The following is a 13,128-nucleotide window of genomic DNA, read 5'->3' as shown; positions in this document are numbered from 1 at the left end:
GGAGGGTAGAAGGTGCGTTCGTTTCATCCAGTTGAGATAAAAGAACTTCTCGATTTTCGCTAGCACGCTTTTCAAACTACTAAATGGTATATTCTGTGTAAAATTTTCTATATAAACATTGTTTTAGAAGATCAAATAAATTCATTTTTCAAATTTTTAATAAGTAATACTTAATTAATCATATACTAATAACGTTTATCGTTTTCCGTGCAATTAATTAGCTTTTACAACCGGCCGGTTCGAACGCAGCCAGAGTACTAGAGTTCCAATTCAGATCCTCTACGGTACTGCACATGCAGTACTGCTACACATGCAGTACCGCAGAGGATCACACCCCTACCGTTCTCTTGCAGATGGTCTATATGCTCCTAATTTAGAGGCTAACCCAACATGGTAAGTACTTATTCAAGGCCTTCTAACGAATCTAGACATATATATATATATTATAAACATTCATCTATTGATAAATTTATACCAGGAAATATTGCCATATGAAACGGAGGCAGCAGTAATCGCCCTTCCATTTGAAGTCCCCAGCACGTCCATCTCCAACCTCTCTTCTCGCTTGCTGTCCCCTCCCTCAAAACCTCCTCGCCACGACGCGCTCCGTGCACCCCAGCCCATCCTGTCGACCACCGCGTGATGGAGCTCACGACGCTGCCCGCCTCGCCGCCGCAGGACGACTTTCGGTTCGACGGGCCGATGTTCACCGCCTTCCCGGAGGCGGCGCCGGAGGCGGGCACCAACCCGTTCGCCTCTACCGACGCCATGGGGGACTCCAACCCGTTCTTGGCTACGGCGGTGACGGCGCCCCCGTCACCCAACCCGTTCGAGCTCCATCAGTCCGCCTCCCCCGGTATCGTTTCCGGCGCCGCCGACCCGTTCGACCTCTTCCAGCATTTCACCAGCGCGCCCGCTAGCCCGGCGCGCGCCGCCGCCATATACGCGCAGTTCGACAGCAGCGTCGGCGACGGGAGCGGCCCTGACAAGGACAGGGCCGTCGTCGACGACGACGACGACTTCCAGCCCCGCGCGTCCTACTCCACTGCTGCCTCCACCGTGCCCTTCGACTGGGAAGAGAAGCCGGGGAAGCCGAAGACCGAGCTCGCCTGCGCCGCCGCCTCAGCGGCGAACGGGGAGGTGGACGACGCCGACTTCGACTTCGGCGTCCTCCTCGACAAGAATGTGCAGGTGGCTGAACTGACGACGGCCGACGAGCTCTTCGACGAGGGAAAGATCCGGCCCCTCAAGCCACCTCCGGGCTTACTCGACGGCGGTAGCGTCGCGTCATCGCCACGGTCACCGATCTCAAAGTCGTCGATGTGGTCTCCCCGGCTACGCGGCCTGGTCGGTTCCGGCGCCGACTTTGACCCGTTCGCCGCCGCACTGGCGAAGGCAGCCAAGGGCCCCTCTCCTCTTGGCGCCGGTGCCAAAGACGCCGCCGACGCCGGAACAGCCTCTTCGCCGAGGAAACCAGACCCCGTCTCCGTCTCCGTCACGTCCCCGCGCTCCATCCCTCCGGTCACGATGATCAACGGCGGGAGGAAGAAGTGGCGGCTCAGCGACATGCTTCTGTTCCGGAGGTCAGCAGCCAAAGCTCGCGCCACCGGCAACATTAGCAAGGAACCGGTCTTCAAGTACTCGCCGGTGCAACAGCTCGGCAGCGGCACGCCGGTCAAGAAGGCGACCGCAGCGGAGCCCGTAGCCGCCAACGGCGATGTTTCCGCCGGGAAGCACAAGAAGCAGAGCAAGAAGGTCGCGGCGGCGGTCGAGGACGGCATGGCATCGCCGCACCGGCATAGCGTGATGGGGTGCGCCGGGCTGAACCCCGGCCTGCACCGGCTGGCCAAAGGGTTCAATGGGTCGTCGTTGCACTTCGGCCACCGTCGCACCGCCCGGCGCCCGGTCAGTGATGAACAGGTAAAAATCCATGGTGGCTAATCTTTCTTGTCCTAGCAGAAGAACGATGGATTCTCCTCAGCATGGCAATCTTTTTCTTCTCGTTTTTATTGGATCAGTGACAATGTAAATTTCTTTTCTATGTTCTGTTTGGAATACGGGAAATTTTCACATTTTCCATGGAACGAACTACCAAGGAAACATTTACGGTTAAATTCCTGCGTTCCAAGTTCCAACCGGGCTCTAGTTTTTTTTTTTTTAGTTTGGTCTTTTGGATCAATGTATACTACGGTGTATTACTACATTTTGTATTACATTACACGGTGATAGAAGAGTTTATAATATCGCATGCTGTACATCTCTTTCTGATTGCTAGTTACCCTCTTTTCCTCTGTTTACTTGAGTTCATGCTTTCTTGTTCTACTCATGTATATTGTCTAGGGCAGGAGTGACGTAGAGGCTCAGTGGTTCTTGTTTCCCTCGTTTATTTACTTGGTAGTTGGTCCCCCATAACCATTTATTCAGCATATCACCGTTTAGGGTTCTTGTTGCGGCAGCAGTAGCAATAGCAGTTTTTGGTCTTTTTGGAGCTTTAGATTCTGAGAAGTAGCTGCTTGGTAGCCAGCTTCGGAGAATCTAGAAAAGCTCCTAAACCCAGCTTCTTTAGATTCTGGATTCTTAGTTCATTTTTCAGAATCCATAACTATAGATTCTCAGAAGCTGTGGACCGTTTGAGACAGCTTCTGGCAGAAGCAGCTTCTGGAAAAAACCGCAGTTAAGAAAAGCTGCTCAAACAGCCCCTGTATGTGGTATTGCAAGAGAACAGGAGGACACGCAGCAATAACACCGGCGCTGTTCACTTCTGTTTCAGAACTCTTCTTGTACTGCCCTTGGAGCAGTTCAAAGATGTTCCTTTTATGCGTGTTCCGTTCGTCGTTCTGACGAACAGTCATTTTCAGGCAAAATGTAGAAGGTGCCGGGCAAATATTTGGTATCCTCCTCTTAAGCCAAATAGATATAGCTAGCCGTTGTTGCCCTTAGTGAATCGAAGTGATAGCCGTGTTCTGAACATAATAACAGCCTTTCCTTTTGTTAAGCAAATCAGCCGAGCTAGATCCGCAGGATTATCTGACTATTTGCCTAATTTGCGTTCATTACTGCCTCTCCCAAGTCAAAGACAACGTGCCAGTGACACTTCTTCGGACAGGGATTTAGTGACATTCTCGGTAACATTCTGTCACTGACATATGGGTCTCGAATGGATCCAGACACATATAGAACCAACGTATCAGTGACAGAATGTCACCGAAAATATCACATGACAATCACTGGATCTGAATCCCACCTCTTCGAGCTGAGCTGAACCCATGCCATTGCCAAAATGCTAGCATGCACGCACGAACGAACGAACGAACAGATGCTCCTCTGACGAGTCTCTGACAAGACATTCCTGCCAACAGCTGAACGACGTGCGATGCATCATCTCCTGGAGGGGAAGAAAAAAAAAATCTGAACATGGCGATTCGGTTCAGAGATGTACTGCTACCAACCGTGTTGCTCCCTGCACGATGTCGGTGTCAGGCATGGCCGCATAATTCTCAGCGGTTGTTGGTTAGATGCATACATATCAGATTCTTAGATACTAATTTTAAAGTATTAAACATAGATTAATTAAAAAACTAATTTTATAAATGAAAGCTAATTCACGATACGATTTTTTTAGCCTAATTAATTCATAATTAGCAAATGTTTACTGTAGCATTATATACGCTAATCATGGATTAATTAGGCTCATTAGATTCGTCTCGCGAATTAGTCTAAGATTATGAATGAGTTTTATTTATAGGCTATGTTTACATAAATAAGTATTTAAACATCTGATATGACTAGAGATTAAAGTTTAGCCCCTATAAACAAACTCCCGTGAATGGGAGCAGTAGTAGCTGGCCGGTTGCTTGCTTGCTCGTGTCCTTTCGTTTCAACGCCTATTTTTGTCCTGCCGACAGCACGGTGGTTGCTGGGTTTGGATGGAAACAGTTTCTTTAGCCAACAGATATATACATCCGTTACTTACATATCATCTAGATATTCATAAAAAAATTTAACAAGATAGTTTAATATGAGTTATATCACTCTACTAACATGCAAGTTTAAATTCATCTTCTACAAGTTGTAACAAAAATAACAAAAACAATTATGAATATGCGTATAGTTAGTTTTAGTTTTATTTGTTTTTTTGCTACAACTTATAGAAGTTGAATTTAAATTTGCATGTTTGTGGAGTGATATAACTCATATTAATCTATCTTATCAATCTTTTTCATATTTTTAATGATTATTTAGATTTCATACAAGCACATGAATGTATCTATATCTGTGTGGTAAAAAATGTTTCCCGGATTTGGATCCTTTCTCTCGTCGGCTGATGGGGGCGATGCTCCAGGTCAAATGGTGGGTTCACGGTGCAGTCGATTTAGTGGATTTTTTTCCCCCTGCATTTGGGCAGTAACTCGTATCTTTTTCGAACTTCTGAAAACAACAAGAGGTTTGTATGGGGAGGAGACCAATCGAGAACAGAGAAAACAAGCTTAAGCCAATTCATGAGTAACCGATTTTCCTGTTTGAAAATAAAATGAATGAACATACATAAATCGTTTAACACTATTGTGAGTGCAACCTCAAGAGCATCTCGAAGCAACCTCAAGAGCATCTCTAAGAGATATCTAAAATTAATTCCTTAAATTGAATTTGGAAAATTAAGCTAAAAAATATATCTCCAACAAGTTATCAAATACATTACTAATATTTACACATGTCTAAAATTAGCTCACTTGTGTCCTAAATTTAAGGTAAGAATTCTAATACAAGTTATTCATTTTTAGAGTCATGTTGGAGGAGTGTGTAATTATTTATGCCCAATATTTTTTTAGATACACTCAATACATATTTTTAGAAAATAAAATATTAGTATTCTGCTTAAAAAAAAAGACCCAGATTCAAAAACCAAAACTGAAACCGCCCCTCTGCCTTAGAAATGGAAAAACCCTCAACAAGTACCATCACAGCATCACTCTCTTGTTCACTCGGGTCACCGAAGGGAACAGACGGAGCACGCGAAAATGGCGATCGCGATCTCCCAGGACGCCTTCGACGCCATGGTCCGGGAGAACATGGAGGACCTCGGGATGGACCCCGACGAGGCCCTCGCCGACGCCGTCGATGCCCTCACCCTCCAGGGCGCCGACCTCTCCGGTACCCACGAACTCTCCGCTCCGACCCCCTTCAGATCCACACCCCTCCGATCTTCTCATAACCTCGCGTGATCGAGTCTCCCGCTGCCCTCCTAACTAGGGATCATAAAACGAGTGCCCGGAGAGGCCGCCGAGGCGGAGGTGAGTCCGGTGATGCGGGTGCTGGACGAGCTGAAGGCCTCCGCCGCTGCGAATGATAGTGCCAGTGGCAGGTCCGAGGAGGGTATCGACATGTTGGCCTCTTTGCTCGATGAGCTGCGCGAGCTCTGCTCCGGCGAGGGGTTGGAGAATGCGGCGGTCGCTGTTCGGAATGGCGCCGTGGAGGCGCTCGTCGCCCTGTGCGCGTCGGCTGGGGTTAAGCAGGAGAGACTGCTTGCCTCGGGCTTCAAGGCGCTAAGCTCCTTGCTCCGGGGTACGTGGATGTTCTCATTTAGTAGATATGAGGATGTGTTTTAGTTAAATTGTTATTAGTTTCTTACTGCTGTAACCTTACGTTTTTGGTTGGCAGTAGAATTTTGTTAACTAACATAAATTTCTTAAACATGCAAGCATGCGAATGTTTTGGAATGTTGGGTACTTGGGTTGTAGTGAGAAATCAGTTGTGTGGCATTTTTCGCGAAACTCATACAATCATACAGTTGAGTTAGATTCATCATTCACTAGGTTCAAATGGCATTGAGTCACAATAAGAATAAATTGGTTCCATTCCTTGATCTGTGATTTGCACATACAGAAAATATTTGTCAAAGGTGCTGTACTTCGATGTCCTTCGCATTTCAACTACAACGTCTTTTGTATATGTTATTTTCTCTTTGGTCGGAGTTATTCAATTCATTGTCATATTATTATCGGTAAGATAAGCTGAAGCAATTTCTGCTCTGTCCCTGTCATTTTGAGTAGCAATTCAATTTGTAGATGTTGGAAGCACTGAAAAGTTCAGACAAAGTGAAGGGCCCCAAGTTGTCATGGATATTTTGAAAGGAGGATCCAGAAGTTCAGATATACTGGAAAGTGGCTTTAGGGTTGTGGCTGCAGCATCTGCGGGCAATGAAGTTGTTAAAGAGTGCTTTATGGACCTGAACGTTGATGAACTCATTTTGCAAGCTATGAGGGAGGAATCAAATAGCAATGTGCAAAGCTTATATGATGCTATACGTGTTCTATTGACACCTGATGACAATCGAGTGGTGGCTTCTCAAGTATGTCCTATATGCTTGTGTAATTTTGTGAAGCTTTATTCGATTTTACACTCTGCACTTCATTATGGAACTTAATAGTCATCTTTCCGTAACCTATTGCTTTTGGTAGTATAAACATCAGGATGTGCTAGAGTTGTGTTTCAAAGAGTCATCTTTGTGATTTTGCATGCAAGTTAGTTTTCTTGAAATGAAGATATGGATAATGAATTAAATCAATAATTTTGAGTTATATAATATGCACATGTAGTGGAATATCCAGAGAACCTTTGTGATAATAATTGACAATCTGGTCATTTGAAACTTTTCAAGTGAATGGAGTTTGGATTGGACTTGAGGAGATGAAACTGATGCATATTTGTAACTCAGGTATATGGATACTCTCGGAGATTTGCAGAAACTGGGATTGCAGTAGTTCTTGTCAACGCACTACGTGAGAAAGTTGCTCCTTCCAGCTTACCATCAGCTTGTGCGGCTCTGAAGGCGATTGCTGTCAATGTAAGAGAAAACTATGGTTCTGCTGGAATTCAAAAGTTTGTTTTAAATTGCTATAGATATTTCTTATGTCATTAATTCAATGTCATTTATCTGCCAAAAAGAATATGAATCGCAGCAATTGCATAGAGTTGATATCTGCGATGAGTCAACACATTTGGCACTGTTTTTTTTTATATTGCAAGGATGCCACTAGAATGACAATTTTAGTGGCTTTTTTCTGTAATAACGATTCAAACCAGTGGCAAGTTTGCAATTGCCCCTATAAAGTATGGTGCCCGTTATAATCAACTTCCCACCATCGTCTCACTTTCCATTGTTCTCATGCTTCTGACCCCTGTTCTTGTATCGAAATTTCTTTACCTGGTGGAACTGTTGTCATAAACCAAAAGCAAGCTTGTAAGCTACACGTGTCTTATGAACTGCCCCAGTAAGTCAGGATATCTTCACTATCTTAACTCTTGTGTTACCTCAGGATGAAATATGCAGGTCCATATCTGAAAATGGTGGGATTGATGTGCTTCTTCAATGTATTGATGAGGCTAGTGAGCAAAAGAACAAAGTTATAGCAAGATCTTGCTGCTCCCTGTTGTCCAAGGTCTGTAGTTGGTACACGAATGCATCAATCCTGTAACAGAGAAAATCCTACATTGATGAAATCATACTCACAGACCATTCTTTCTGCTTGAAGCTGGCTGGAAGTGATGCAAACAAGACTACCATCATTGAACGAGGTGGTTTTGATAGGTTCTTGAAGTTGACATCCAGATTTTCTGAAGACCCGCCAGTAATACAAGAGGTACTGACGTACTACATATAAATGAGAAATACTGAAGCATCAATGTGAGCTATTCTATGTCATGTTCTAAGCTAAATGAGTTTGCAGGTAATGTCTATGGTGACTATCCTTGCATTGCGGTCACCAGAAAATGCTGCTCGAGCAATGGGAGCAGGGTACGGTACTCTGGCTATACGGGCAATGCAGAAGTTCCCCTCCTCTGCCCAGACTCAGAAGCAAGCCTGTCTTATGATCCGTAATCTTGTCGTCAGGAACCCTGAAAACCGGTATGCTGTAAAATCCACAAGCACTATGGTCTCCCGAATATATCTGTTCAGAATTAACCTGCTTAAAGAGAAATGAAGTGATGGAACTTGTTACAATACCATTAAACTGTCTGCACTAGTTACTCTAGTTTTACAGGCATCGACAGTATGATACGAACACTTGTAGTTTCAGAATGTTGACCTATGTGCTTCCACTGTAGGACGATCTTGCTTAATAATGGTGTGGAGAAGCTTATTAGGAAGGCCAAGGTGATGCATGCAAGCTGCAAAGATGCTGCCACATCTGCCTTGAGGGATCTGGGCGTGGACAACTACAATTCATAGACAGCAGAATTCGTCTACTGTGTAAAGCAGAATTCGTCTACTGTTTTGTGGGAATTACATGGGATGTGTTTGGCTTGATAGGATTTTGACTACCGTGCTTTTGCGTGGCCTCAATTTTGTGGAAAATTTTCAACTGCGACTTGCTGCTCCGGCAAACTGAATATCAGGCCATCAGCTATGGACCGGTGGAACAATCCAGCAACCCGATGTGGTAATTTTTTTTGAAGGCGTCTGAGCACTTCACACGGGAGTACGGGACGAGTATATTCGGACACATCATTATTTTCGTTATTATTGTGATCGGCGAAACTCGGAGGCAGTGACGCGGAATATCACTAATAGGGTCTAGTGGTCTACCCATAACACGAGCACAGAGGCAAAATAAAGCGAAACACATGCAAGAACACTTGCCAACAATGTTTCGTTACAAGATCGGTCAATCAAAAGTCCTTCCAAAAGAGTGACAATTCAATCCGCCAGACATCTTGTAAGATAGCATTGTGTCAAATTCTATACTGAAAAACATAAGGCCTTGGTGTCCAAAAGTATTTTCAACCATAAGAGTTATTCCTCTTGTGCAAAAACTCCCTCACCTATCACCTGCAAGCACACAAAGATTCAGAGTTTATTGGAAAACTTTGAAGCGGCTGTGTGCCAATAGGCTGTAAGAGCAACCTGATTTTTTTTCACCAGACAGCACCCGTATGTAATGACAGAGAGAACGATGAAAACTTGAACCTAGGGGATCAGATATTCTCCTGCAGAAAAAAAAAACACAAATGATCATGGCTTGACGTTGGGCAGGAAGAAAACGGGATTCACCTTCACATTCTCTACTGATATCATGCCCAACGGGCAACGGCCCAGACAAAAGGTTTCGAATAGGAATGCAGTATCAGAGGAGTACCTCATCGATCTTCTCTGAACCTCCCGAAGGCTGGAACATCCTCGAAAATGCTTTCCGCTCCTGATTCCGTCTGTCAGCAATCTGCGATAGTTGCCGGTGACAAATCAATAACATATTCTATGAACATCCGTTAGGCCAAAGTTTAATGAACTCAGTGCACTAACCTTCTTTTTTACAGCAGCTAGCTCCCGCTTAATTCCTCCTAACAATTGTAAACATAAAATATCTGATCTGTAAATGAAGATAAATTAACAGCCAAGAGCCAATTGAGTAGTGGGCAAAGGGATAAACCATCGGTTGGCTCCAACTGCAGAGCATGCTTGAAGCTCTCAACTGCAGCGTCAATATCATTGAGTGCCATGCGTGCCTGCAAAACCCAGCTTCATGTTAAACTCATTATGAAGGCACTAACCAATCCTCCCAGCAACAACAGAACAAGAATTGCAGATAATATTGTATGAAGAGTAACAAGATTATATGTTGTACATTGTTGTCTTGCATTGCTAATGCACACAATATTATGCCAACGCGGCTTTTTGGGACACCCTCATGCTCAACAACTCCACATATTAAGATCTTGCTATCTCAGGTAATATGACACCCAACAGTAACAGTGTAGCACTAACCTGTCCTTGACGGAAAAAAGCTTTTGGGTTCCCCTCCGCTTCGCGCAATGCAAAGTCTGCATCTAATAAAGCACCCTTCAAGTCTCCCAGCTTCAGCTTGCAAGCCTGAATAAATCACAAGTGGATTCAATATTACAACAGAGACTGAAGTTTACAGAAAGTGTAATAGAACATTACATGTGATTCAGATAAGACTAATGAATAATGGCATACCAATATAATTTCTCATGTTTACCAGAGAAAGGGACAAAACTTTTGATTGATGATTTGTCATGCAACGAGTAGCTAGTTGTGAAACTTACAGAACTATTTGTGAGTATAATTGACTTTGTCTTCCGTAGTGCTGAGCTCTTCTCTGCATGCCAATAAGTTGTTAGAATCAGCTAGTAAGATGTGCTTTAGTCTCTAAGTGACAAATGGTAAACTTAACAAAACTGAAGACTGCGAGAAAAAGAAAGAACACCTTCATCTATCTCTTCTTTCTCCCAGCAAAGATCTAAGTACCTCATGGCTTTTCTGTACTTCTTGAGGGCTGCCTTGAAATCCTTTTTCTGCAAAGGGAAGAAACTTCAGTTAAAAGCTCCAGACAGGAGCATCATCAGGTACTATATAACATAGGATGATGCAGATAACATTCTAACAATGCAAGACATAATGGCATAGTGAGAACTTCCTTATCTGACATAAAGTTAAATTGCCAAGTATGCTACAGAAAGTGCATGCCATAAAGCAGAATGAACCTTGAAATTTTCATTTCCAAAAGATTTTGCAGAGTCAACAGCATTCATCCACCAAGAAATGTCTGTAGGCTTTTCATCAAGATCATTTGGCCAATCAGGATACAAGTCACCATCCTTGAAAAAGTTTACAACTCCATCACTGCCACCTTCTGGTAGTTCTCCACAATCAACAATGACAATATCAGTAGTTGGACAATCGGCTTCTCCAACAGAAACATGCTCCATTGAGCGAACCACCCCCATTCCTTTTATGACCCTTCCAAAAACAACATGTTTCCCATCAAGGTGCGGTGTCCGGGTTGTAGTGATGAAAAACTGAGAACCATTTGTGTTGGGACCAGCATTAGCCATTGATAACATCCCTTTCCTCTCATGCTTCAGAACAAAATTTTCATCCCCAAAATTCGGTCCATATATTGACTCTCCCCCTGTTCCATCACCAGCAGTAATATCCCCTCCTTGCACCATAAAACCTTTGACGATCCGGTGAATACATGAGCCCTGGAGGAGTAGAAGCAACAAAAAATTAAAGAAGGGTTGAAGCAATCAGTAAAACCTTTTTCGAAGCTAAAGAAACCCCTATTCTTATTTATGTAGCAAATTATGGATGGCTGTTATAATCTTTGTAGCTTAACATGATGATCTCTGTCCAGTTAGCATCATAGCTACAACAGTAAGTGGAATGATAGCCAACATCTAGAGTCCCCACCACTAAAAAATAAAGTAGAGAACCACAGTTTACTCAGTTGGATCCCTGTCGCACCCCAACAGTCAAGTGGAAGGACTTGCCACTATTACTTCACTATGTGTTTCCCTGCCATCATCATTCCAACTGATGACTAAAGGACCTAAGCTTTTAATTATCAAGCTTCACTTAAACATGCTCACCATATTGAACCAGATGCGCATAAGATTCTCTTGCAGCCATTTAGTTTGTTCTTGGGTTACTTCCCAAATAAAAGACACCACAAACCTTGGTCCACCTAGTGCAGACAGATACTGCTTCAAGGCTAATCTACAAACAGAATGGTATCAAGACAAAACTATGAGAAAGCAAGCTTATCATGCCCAACTTTCTGAGTCCTGCCATATGATCAAAATTATAAAAATAATTTTAAGTCTTGTGCGTGATCACAGGTGTGCAATGCAGGCTAAACATGTAGTGCTCTGCTTAAATATTTCAAGAATACATAGTGCACTGTAAAATTGTCGACAACAAATACACACATAGTAAATGCACGAGGGGCTTTATGTTTCGGCAGGAACATCACAAGACTAGATAAGAAAGTAAGTAGACCACCATGCAAGTGAGCAGTAAGATGAAGTCAAAACTAAAGGAAGCAATAGGCCAATGATTCGGGTAAGGGGACCAGAGGTAGGCAGTGGCACATGAAGCATATTGCTACTTGCTACTCCTAAAGCAGAGCTAAAACATATATATGGTTTAAAAGCAGCAACATTAACTGGAAAGTTACAAAGTACTAGCGCCAAATATGAGAACTAACAATAGGCACGCACAACGTAACAATGACAGTAAAAGCAAACTTATCGAATCAAAGCAAAAGGCCGGCAAGGACTTGGAATGGGGTTGTTGCAGAAGGGACAAATCAAAACAAAAGCTGAAATGGCCAATTGAAACGTACAGTCACCTGAAAATACTACTTCCATAGACCAAATGGGAACATGGAAACCGATTTGATTAGGGATCAATTTGCTCAGCAGCAAATGAACTGTGGTTGTGCCAATGATCAACGTGGGGTCAATATTCCGGTGCGGGAATTCGTGAGGTCAATATTCCGGTGCGGGGATTGCGCAAGTAACAAAGATAAAATTACAGTTGCACTGAACAGTAAAAACTATCAAACTCCATAGTTCCAGAATCATGCGAACCTCTCTGAGCGCAGAACCAAATCCTAATCGTCAGAGCTCGAAATCGCACTAGCATGCATACATAATCCAATTAATCTGCAAAACAACGCAATCCCCAACTCGGATGCTTAAAACACTCCCCCCAGCCTCCCCCATTTGTCGACTCCGCAACTAGGAAAACTGCCAGTAAGCAAACGGACCGCCAACCAACCAGAGCAAAGCCACAAACCTTGTAGTGAAGCGGAGTGCCGGTGGCGACGCTGGCGCCCTTCTCGCCGGTGCAGAGCGCGCGGAAGTTCTCCGCCGTGCGCGGCGCCACAGAGGCGTAGAGCTCCACCACGATCCGTCCCTCCATGTCCCCGCCGATGCTCACGTCGAGGTAGCACCTCGGGTTCCTCACCACCATCTCCGCCGCCGCCGCGGTGCTGCCCTCGCCCTCGCCGACACCGCCGCCGCCCTCCATCGCTGCTGCGGTAAGCGGGGGCGGAGGAGACTGGGCGCAAACCCTAGCGGAGTGGCGCGGCCCGGCGCGCTTCTCGAGGTGGCGGCGTCGCGAGGCGGCGGGTCACGGCGAGAGGAGAGGAGGAGGGCGAGGGCGAGAGAGGCGTGGCCTTGTGGACTGTGTGTCGTTGCGGCGCCTGTCGGCCTGTGTGTACGTACTGTGGGGCGAGGTGTGGTAGTTGATCGCTTGATTCAAACAAGGAGGGAGGGGGACAACCGAGGGGCCGGCGCATGGTTGTCTAACTGGCATCTACG

At 44.8% G+C, this 13,128-nt stretch overlaps 3 protein-coding genes across 4 annotated transcripts; 2 read left to right on the top strand and 1 right to left on the bottom strand.

Moving 5' to 3' along the window:
- The first annotated feature begins 642 nt into the window (after positions 1 to 642).
- On the top strand, positions 643 to 2,224 carry LOC102711048. Its single transcript, XM_006649003.3, has one exon. It carries the CDS (start codon positions 643 to 645, stop codon positions 1,939 to 1,941), a length of 1,299 nt encoding a protein of 432 aa, XP_006649066.1. The 3' UTR covers positions 1,942 to 2,224.
- A 2,734-nt stretch (positions 2,225 to 4,958) lies between these two features.
- LOC102717869 (armadillo repeat-containing protein 6) lies at positions 4,959 to 8,322 on the top strand. Of its 2 annotated transcripts, none has more exons than XM_015833973.2 (8): positions 4,959 to 5,151; positions 5,251 to 5,562; positions 6,051 to 6,349; positions 6,716 to 6,844; positions 7,317 to 7,439; positions 7,533 to 7,640; positions 7,728 to 7,906; positions 8,107 to 8,322. In XM_015833973.2, the coding sequence occupies exons 1-8, from the start codon at positions 5,019 to 5,021 to the stop codon at positions 8,228 to 8,230; spliced, it is 1,407 nt and encodes a 468-aa protein (XP_015689459.1). In that variant the 5' UTR covers positions 4,959 to 5,018; the 3' UTR covers positions 8,231 to 8,322. The 2 variants fall into 2 exon arrangements, with proteins under 2 accessions (XP_015689459.1, XP_006647944.1); XM_006647881.3 differs by having other exon boundaries at positions 4,960 to 5,151; positions 6,066 to 6,349.
- Positions 8,323 to 8,919: 597 nt separating this feature from the next.
- LOC102717591 (peptidyl-prolyl cis-trans isomerase CYP40-like) lies at positions 8,920 to 13,082 on the bottom strand. Its single transcript, XM_015833974.2, has 9 exons — positions 12,602 to 13,082; positions 10,504 to 11,004; positions 10,227 to 10,314; positions 10,066 to 10,118; positions 9,764 to 9,868; positions 9,429 to 9,504; positions 9,302 to 9,339; positions 9,138 to 9,218; positions 8,920 to 8,988 (listed from the first exon to the last, which is right to left on the bottom strand). Exons 1-9 carry the CDS (start codon positions 12,833 to 12,835, stop codon positions 8,977 to 8,979), a joined length of 1,188 nt encoding a protein of 395 aa, XP_015689460.1. The 5' UTR covers positions 12,836 to 13,082; the 3' UTR covers positions 8,920 to 8,976.
- Positions 13,083 to 13,128: the final 46 nt, after the last annotated feature.

The sequence above is a fragment of the Oryza brachyantha genome, chromosome 2 (assembly GCF_000231095.2).
Source record: "Oryza brachyantha chromosome 2, ObraRS2, whole genome shotgun sequence".
Lineage (NCBI taxonomy): Eukaryota > Viridiplantae > Streptophyta > Magnoliopsida > Poales > Poaceae > Oryza > Oryza brachyantha.
Note: the sequence above shows the minus strand (reverse complement) of the source record. Positions and strands in the feature narration are given on the sequence as shown.